Here is a 9,335-nt window from a genome sequence, read left to right as displayed (position 1 = left end):
AGCGATTTGCAGCAGAATACAAATCTGCCATAGAATACAGTTCTTCAGCAGAATGGCTTTGATAGATCAAGGCAAATTGGGCCCAAAACCCTTTTGATCCAATTAACATTATTTGACCCACAAAGGCTTAAATCCTTTTGTATAAAAGGATAGGTGTGAAAACTAATATGAAGAAGTACAATGAAAAGAAACAAGGAACAGCAGGAAGTGTCAGTAACAGGAATTGCATGAAAGAAAGAAAAGCCAAACTACAAGAAATGACAAACATAGTAGGAAACCATGAAGAAATAAGACAAAGACACGCAACAGAACAAAATAAAGCAAATCTACTACAGCAAAAAAAGCATGGGAATGAAAGAAAACAAAAACAGAAGATAGTGGAGTTAGCACACAAGGGCCGGAGCACCACCAACCTGTACTCAGCTAATACAAGGGAGGTGAGCCCACGGTCAAGAGGATTCAGAGGGTGTGGTTTGGTGGTGGGGGAAAAGGGGGTCTATATTTAGTTTCCAGCCATGACTTCTTTTGAGAATATACCTTGTTAGGATGGTATTTTACCCAAAAGAAGTAATAGATGGTTGGGACCATCTGATGCATGCCATATAGCTAGGTAGTGAGGTAGACCAATCCTTATCCATTTAAACCTAGAGGTAGAGGTATACAGCAAGAACAAACAAAAAGGAATTTTGTCACGAAATGAGTAGTGGTGCAGCAAATGTATTCTGAGCAGAGGTAGTGGTCGGGCAACCAATGGGTTGGTGGGTAGTACTGAAGGAATGCCCACAACAAGTTAAAAACAATTGGTGAAGCCCTAGGGGTAAAAGGGAGAAATCTCATTGAATCAGTTCACTATAAAAGGAGGAGGTAGCCATCGATGAAAGGAGAGGACTCAATGGAGAAGCACCTAAGGGGGGAGAAGCACCTAAGGGAAGCACTTAGAGAGATAGAGAGAGGGACCCAAGAAAAGGAAAGACCAAAGGGGGAACAACCCATGGCAAGAGAGTAGTAAGAAACTAAGAGTAAAAAGAATGGAAAAAAAAGAAAGAAATAAAGAAAGTGGTAAAAAGAATAGAGAAAACATGGCAAAATTAGAGGCATGCATCAATCTTTTCCCTCCCTCTTAGCAAACCCATTCTTTGAAGTCTCCAAAAGTAATAGCTAGTACCATGTAGGCCTATTCTCCAAAATGCACAACTTTGATGGCAGAAGCCTATGACAAGGTTGTTCAAGTTGGGGTTTGGGTTCCTTCTTGGTTTACTTATTCTATGGAAAGATTCAATACTTGATTTCGATTGCAAATATATTTGATTTCTCTCATTATAACTTATATCTGCTGTATTTAGTTATTCTACTGTAGCCACGTTTTTATCACGTTTGCTACATCAATTGTCCTGCTGTGGTATCTTTACTTGTTGTATTAGTTATTCTGCTGTAGCACCTTTTTATTATATTTACCATGTTAGCTATGATACTAGCTAAACCTTTTTTACTGAAACTTTCCTATTTCTTTGTTATTACATGTTTTACTTTTGACACAAACTAATCATTATCATATCATAAATATATATACATATACATTGTTTCTCATGTTCCGCAAAAATATATTTTATATATGTACATATGAATTCATATAAGTACATATACAAGTATATGTATGTATATATTTGAGAATATGCTAACCCATGTAAACTAATATTTACTTGATTGGTATTTTCTTTGGGTTTTAGATTTGTTTATGTGCAGGAAGTAGAAAAGTATTTCTACAGTAAAAAAATGAAGAGTAGTATTCACGTTGCAGAAAAGTGCAAAAATCTTCACTGCATAGCAAAAGGCGTTACTGCACAGCAGAAAGTTTTACTACGCAGCAGAAAGTTTTATTGCACATCAGAAGGTTTCACTGCATAGCAGAAAGTTTCACTATACAGCAGAAAAGTTAGTCATGTGGTAGAAACTGGAAAAATGTTCCTTTTGCGGCAAAAGCAGAGGATAAGCTCACCTTGCAACGTCTTCCCTTGGACTTGGACTTGGTGTTTGCACACAAACTGGCAACGACAGAATAGTACTTTGGAGCCCATTATGCGGAATGCCAAGCCCAACTTCCTTCTTAAAAAAAGCCTAGACTAAGTGTTGTCAAATAACATCAAGATGCATGTCTAAGGTACAAGAAATGTAAAAAGAACCCTTGACAACTTCCAACAGTTTTCATATCACAAATAAACTCACTTTTTTGCAATATTTAGCCAAAAGACTCAGTAGTAAACTATAGGTTTGATGTGTGAAAATGAGTAGCTCCACTATTGAGGAAAAGCTTGTATTTGGATTACTGAAACTCTTGTAATCCCCAACTTTTGTAGATGATTTGTCTTCTAGTTATAGAGCACCTTGCCTTTCAGTTTTTTATTTTCGTTTTTCTTTTTTCAATTTTTTTGCCATCCTTGAACAAGAGTACGTTTATATCTTTTTAAAATGGATGCCTCCCAAATCCGAAAGCTATATAGCTCCTCGTAAGTTGTGATTCTTTAATTCTTTATGAGAAACTTTTATTAACAAAGAGACATCCTAAAATCCATTTACTCAACTGTGGATTCTGTGAGATTAAAAAAAATTCTTTATCATTTTATCCATGCACTTTCTACTACACCTGCCATTTATTCTCCCAAAAAAAAAAAAAAAAAAATAATTCTACTGCACATAAACTACCATAATTTTTGCCACAATTATCTTACGTGTTAAATTGTAACTGGTTGTTTATCACTTTCACATAAACCTACAATTTTTTCTTCACCTATTACGTGATCAATTATGGTGTATGACTTCTGTCCAATGTACTATGACACTAGACCTGCTACGAGCATGACACGTATCCATTTTTGGACACGTGTCATGATCGCAGCTGATCCAATGTACTGGAGGTACTAGACAGAAGCCACGCCCATACTATTTTATGTGGTCTTAAAATTTTTCATAACTTAATTTTCATCCCCAAAAAAAAAAAAAAAAAAAAAAAAAAAAAAAAAAAAAACCCACAACTCGTTGATGATAACAGTGTTTGAATAGGATTATGTAATATAGGAGGGGTTTTTTCTTTTGAAATGTCCACGAAGTTTGGTCCTTTGGACCCCTTTTTAGCTCAAATAAATTTTAATTTTTAAAAAATATAGTTCCTGGATTTTAAGGCCATATGGTTTGGGTACTTCGAACACCAGGACTCATGAAAGGGAACTAATAAACAGTAATTGGACCTTGAATAAGGAAAGTTATGCACAAACATGTACTGAATTCCAAATCGAGTGTTCATTCGGTAAATATTAATCATATTAACAATTATAAAGAGTCCTAATTGTAATAACTCACCCAATCCTAAATTGCGTGGAATGACCCAAAGGTAAATGTAGCATGCTGCATATTGGCTCAAACATATATGTGCCTTCAAGCAAGCAATCTGGGTATAGATTTTATTCAAACTTCTTGTCCATTGTTAACTCATTATTTTAACCATGCAATAATATTATGTTTTACAGGAGAAGTTATATTCTGTTTCCATTGTATGTTACCTCTCCCTCACAAGAGAACGGACCCTACAAGTACAGGATAAAATTTTTCGTTTTATAGAGGCAAGTTGGAACTTGGAACTTGTCAATGTATGTTACCTCTTCCTCACAAGAGGACGTACCCCACAAGTACAGGATAAAGTTTTTCATTTTACAGAGGTAAGTTGGAACTTGGAACTTGCCAATGAGTAATAACCTTTCCATAAAAGTATTCTCATTAGAGTTTGCCAATTCACCTTTTGCTTGGTGTTGGAAAGATTGTGCATAATATAAGGAGCTGGGAACCACTTTGTTTTGGCCAATAAATAACACTGCACATATCAAGGCTTTGAAAATACTCTCTCAAGTATCAAACAAAAAGATACTGTGGGTAATGGGTTGCATATAAACTTGTGGAATATATAATGAATAATTAATCGGTTTCAAAAGCATTGTCCAATTTTTTTAGAATATACCAAAATAATACATAAAAATCACTGCTGTAACAACAAAATAATTTTCTTTGCGACCTATCATCTACACATAATGTAAACTTCACATAGACAAACAAGCTCAAAGACATAAAGCCAAAATATGAGACACTTACATATCTCCTTACCTCTGAAACTTGGCAAGGACAATAACTTAAAAAAAGAATTTTCAGTCTTCAAGTTGTGTTATTTTCCCTCTAGCAGTTGATTCCACACTGCGTAACATCTGGACCCGTAACTCTAGTGGTAAATGGATCTACTCGCACCCATAACAATGAGAAAATTGAAGCAAGGAGAATTGACCAGACGACAACAATGGTGGGTGTCCGGTTCTGGCGACCCATCAAACCTTTAAGGAAGGGATACAGATGGACAATCACCCAAAAGGCAAAGAAGAGCTTCCCAAAGAGAGGACCCCATGATTGGTAACCGCTGTTGATGGCATAGGAAATCCCTGCAACGACTCCAACCAAGTTTATGATAAGGAGAGTTGTTGGTGGGATGAGAAGGGTTGTCCACTTGAACAAGTACAATTCAGCGAAGTCTCCATCTTCATCTGATGCCTTGGATGTAACTGTGAAGTTGGTGTCAATACCAGCAAGTACTTTAAGCAAACCTTGGAAAACGGCAAAGAGATGGGCTGAAACACCACCAATGACCCAAAACTGCTCATTTCTCCACCACTCGTCAATTCCAACACCACTCCACCTCATCTCTAGGATACCGGTAGCAAAGATGGAAAGAAAGAGTGATATAAACCATATACTTGCAATGTTACTGATCTGCAAGTGGAATAAGCCAAGCAAAAAAATTTAGCAGATACTAAAGACCAGCATTTTGAGACAATATTCATAGTATACACAAACAGGAACAAGTAATTTTTTTTTCTTCTTCTCTCATGGAGAAAGTTTCCCCCAAGCACAAGAAAATACAGCACAGTTTTTATATTTCCATCTTTTATCTCTTTTTCACAACAAGAGAGGTGTCAATGGTGTTTTTACCGACTTTGCCTTGCTCATTCCCCTCCAAACCCTTTTATTTTGAAAACAAAAACTAGCAAGAAGCATGCGTTCCTTTCCAATATATACTGTAATTCCTGTAAATCGTACTATTCTTAATTAATGGATGCCATGCCAGGGTATTTATGAAATGTTAATTCATTATGGTGAATTTTTATCTGTTCACCATTTCATATTTTGAAGCAAAATCACAAACAACTCCCCAAATAACAAAACACTGAAAGCTCTTGTAAGACGCAGGGATTGCAGAGGGTGATGCTTGAGAAAAGATTATTAAAAAAAAAAAAAGAGCTCCGTTGAGATAATAATGACAAGGACACCATTATTGTACAGAAAATGAGTTTGGTTATATAACAAACCTGTGGAATAATGAACTTGTTTGTAAGTAGACAGACAGCCGGCAAAGTACAATACATAAGAAGAGGAAGGGCAGTGATTGGATAGATGGTGGTGTTGATATATGCGAACCTCTCAAGCCATTTAAGCCTGCCATTATAACCGTACCAGATAGGGCAATGTCTACTGAGAAGAATTTCCACAGAACCTAAAGCCCATCGAAGCACTTGGTTCAAACGATCTGACAGATTAATAGGAGCAGACCCTTTAAAGGCTGGGCGCTTGGGCATGCAGTATATTGATCGCCAACCACGAGCATGCATCTTAAATCCTGTCAGAATATCTTCAGTAACAGAGCCATAAATCCATCCAATCTGCAGTTCAAGACACAAATATTGATTAGAGAAAATGAAATAAAACAGAAATTTACAAAAATTATCCAAAACCCGATCCACCATGTGCAGAAATGGGAAGACTGCACACATAGAAATGCACTCTATAAGCCACGATGTCTTGTTTGTCAATTAATAGATGGTTACTAGAGGAAACCAATACCAGTGCAGAAATGCTGAGAAATTTCAAGGTAGGTAAGAGAGAGGATTGAAGGAGGAAAGAAAAAGTTTTAGTGTAACAAACTTCTATCAGCTTTCAAATTTCATTTAAAAAGAAAAACCTGGTCCTGGTTGGGAGTGCCTTGGTGGTGGATGTTTCTTATTAGCTGATATGATGTGGCAAGCAACAAGGAGTTCTTATAGATGTGGACAAATTCATTGTGTGGTGTGCACCAATCTTTAAATAAGTAACCTTGTACCTTACTCAAAGTTTAGGGAAGAAACTGCATACCAAATTTTAATTGCCAATAACTTGTAGTTGCCTATACTACAAAAACTAAAGGTCTGGTTTATTTTTCTCCTTTTTCTAGGCATCTAATCATATCACGATATTAAAAGTATGTATAACAGTATTTTACAAAAGTAGGTATTGTTCCTATTCCTTTCAGACACATACAAAAATGTTGCAAATCTCTAAAGCCAGAGGCATATTCTGCTTAAAGTACATCTTGGTAAATCAAAAGACTAATAACAAAGTTAAAGAAATAAATAAGAAGACATCATACCTCAGTTCCCCATTCTGATTTGTCCTCATAATCACAGCTGATGACATGAATAGCCTCTTTAAGAAGAGTTTCTGGTTTTGCAGATTGTGGAACACCACCATTCTCCATAAGTGTAGACGCAACAAAAACAGCAGACTGACCAAACCTTTTCTCCAGGCTCATTTGGGACATGAGTAGTGACTTTTCATCGTCAAATCCAGCACCTGAATTTAAAAAGAGTAAGAAAATGTTAGAATCATATCTAAAAGAATTACGAGAGTTATAAGATGCCGTGGATATTGTACAAATATAGTTTCATGAATGACAAAGTTGATTTTAGATCTTGTTTATGTATTAAGGTTTACCACTCAATAAGAAGCAATCATTCTCTCCTTTTAAACAAGTAAATGAGGAATTTATTACATTGTCAACAAATTCAAGATGACATGGAAGGATCTTGATTGGTTTATAATTTATTTAAAAAAAAAAAAATACCCAAAACAATAAAGAAATAATATTCAAGCAATTTACCTTCCACACCCTCTTCTATATCCTCTAGACTGAAAATAGGCACAGCGGGGTCTACATTCTTGCTAGATTTCTTCTTGTCTGAACCCTTTTTACTAGATTTTGAACCCTTCTTTCTTGACCCACCACAAAGCGAAGATAAAAATCCAGCTTTCTTATGCTTAGGTTTGAGAGGTGGCTCATAACCATATAAAGCTGTTCTATTGAAGACGCATCCAGTACCCACATAAACAGGGCCTTGAATGCCATCCAGACCTCTCAAGTTGATCTGAAATTTAAGATGATAAGTATATTATCAAAAAGATATTTAGGAAAAAGATAGCAAATAATTTTAAACAAATATCAAATGTTTTGTCCAATCACAAGGACATCAAACACATCACACAAGTGAACACAATTAAAACCATTCAATAACATCAGATGGACACAAAAGAATCCATCGCTTAAATTGGAGGATGTAAGACTTACATCAAAGAAGACAGTATTTCGGTTGGCATATCGATCATTCCTATCAATACCATCAAACCTCTGTGGAAACTGAACGTAACAAACATGTTTTCCAAGGTTGGGATCCATTAGGAAACACATAGCTTCTCTCAAGGCCTTGCTGTTGTTTATGTAGTGATCACAATCAAGATTCAACAAGAAAGGTCCATTGGTAAGCACTGCTGATACTCGAACCTGAAAGTGAGTATTGAACACTAGAGGTAAGATAAATGTAGGCATAAAGAGAATGCAAAAACTCCGGAATTCATATTTTTAACTACTCACAAGTGCATTCATAGCACCAGCCTTCTTGTGATGTTGAAAACCTGGACGCTTTTCACGAGAAACATAAACTAAACGTGGAAGCTCATTACCCTCAGCATCAAGCCCTCCACTTTGGCCCAAGAAAACCTGCACATAATGAAATAGACAAAATCTTACTAAGTAAATGATACTCCTGCAAGATAGAAGATACACTTGACTCCACTTTACACCGTAATTGGAAAAAAGATGGGTGTGGGGAAGAGATCGGTACTTCAAGGAAAAAATCTAAGTAGTTTGTTCTATGAACTTCAAGGAAAAGTTGCATCAAATAAGAAACACATTCAAACCATAACTGAATTCCAACAAGCAGTAGGTTGACAGTTTTAACCACAAGGGGTAGTACAATCAGCCAGGAACCACGCCTCATGAAACAAAGGTCACTTGTTTGAACCTCCCCTCCCCACTCCCCTTGGGGCCAAAATTTACATATTAGCAAGTAACTTGCAATGTTTAGCTTTAAAACAATACTAGTCGCATACCCGCACATTGCGCGTAATAATTTTTTTAGGATAGTCTCATTAAATATTTTATTAATACTATAATTTTAGTTATTAACCATTAGTTTTTAAGTTAATAAAAACTTTAAATATACCTTTTTTTACCTTCATACACACATAAATATAGTGAATCTTTACACATACCTTTAAGAAAACTTTATATATTTCATTTTTTTGGGTGCGTAAAATTATAGACTATTACTCCATAATGATAGTGACTAATTAATTTTATATTTTTTTTAGTGATCTCATTTGTAGCGCTTCTTACCATTATCATATATTTACTAACTGATGATTTGCATAACAAAGACGATAAATAAAATGTAGCATTATTTATTAGATTTTCGAAAGTAATAGTGTATGAAAATTATATATATATATATAATAAATAAGGTTAAATGAAATGTCAAAAAATGGATTTTTAAATTTTCTAACTTTATTTCTTATGTAATTTCTACTACTATCAGAGAATATCTCTTTTTTAGTTATGATTAATATGGTTTCCATAGTTAGAGTTTGATTAGTTTTAAATTTAAATTTAGTACTATGATTGTATTTAATTGTTGATTGTTGATTTAATTTTTTAAGTGAATTTAATGGTTTATTTTACTACACTGTAAAGTTTTTAATGTTTTCCACACGGTAATCTCTATTTTATTTTTTACTTCTTCTTACAACCTCTTTGTTTTCCAATCAACAATTACTAATTGACGTTTGGTTTTTTTTGTTTATCTACTCTTTATTACTTTGTATTGGTTTTTTTCTATACCATCTCTCTCTCTCTCTCTCTCTCTCTCTCTCCATTGGCAACCTATCATTTTCCAAATTTTGATGATGATTCTATAACATTAAATAAGAATTATTAGTTTTTTTTTTTTTAATTTAGTGTTTCTAACTTTATTTTTTTTTCCTTCCTTTGATGCATTGGGTGTGAGAATAAGTGTTTCCCTAGCATTACTCCACTTAATGTGGACAATTTTATTTATTTAACTTAGGCAAAATATTTTTTTTTAAATTTTTTTAAAAAA

General features: G+C 34.7%; 1 protein-coding gene across 1 annotated transcript; it reads right to left on the bottom strand.

Moving 5' to 3' along the window:
- Positions 1–4,125: 4,125 nt before the first annotated feature.
- Positions 4,126–7,923, bottom strand: LOC115986897 (cellulose synthase A catalytic subunit 3 [UDP-forming]). The gene is made up of 6 exons (XM_031110263.1): positions 7,772–7,923; positions 7,469–7,681; positions 7,004–7,268; positions 6,494–6,696; positions 5,400–5,750; positions 4,126–4,803 (listed from the first exon to the last, which is right to left on the bottom strand). Exons 1-6 carry the CDS (start codon positions 7,781–7,783, stop codon positions 4,219–4,221), a joined length of 1,629 nt encoding a protein of 542 aa, XP_030966123.1. The 5' UTR covers positions 7,784–7,923; the 3' UTR covers positions 4,126–4,218.
- Between the last annotated feature and the right edge of the window lie 1,412 nt (positions 7,924–9,335).

The sequence above is a fragment of the Quercus lobata genome, chromosome 4, assembly GCF_001633185.2.
Source record: "Quercus lobata isolate SW786 chromosome 4, ValleyOak3.0 Primary Assembly, whole genome shotgun sequence".
NCBI classification, from domain to species: Eukaryota; Viridiplantae; Streptophyta; class Magnoliopsida; order Fagales; family Fagaceae; genus Quercus; species Quercus lobata.
The sequence above is the reverse complement of the archived record's forward strand: the minus strand, read 5'-3'. Positions and strand labels throughout refer to the sequence as shown.

Bases quoted from the DNA above. Each gene is read 5' to 3' on its own strand.
- LOC115986897 (XM_031110263.1), bottom strand. The intron at 6,697-7,003 runs GTAAATTGCTTG...TTTTAAATTCAG, and splicing joins TATAGAAGAGGGTGTGGAAG to GTGCTGGATTTGACGATGAA. The intron at 4,804-5,399 runs GTTTGTTATATA...TTCCACTTGCAG, and splicing joins ACAAGTTCATTATTCCACAG to ATCAGTAACATTGCAAGTAT.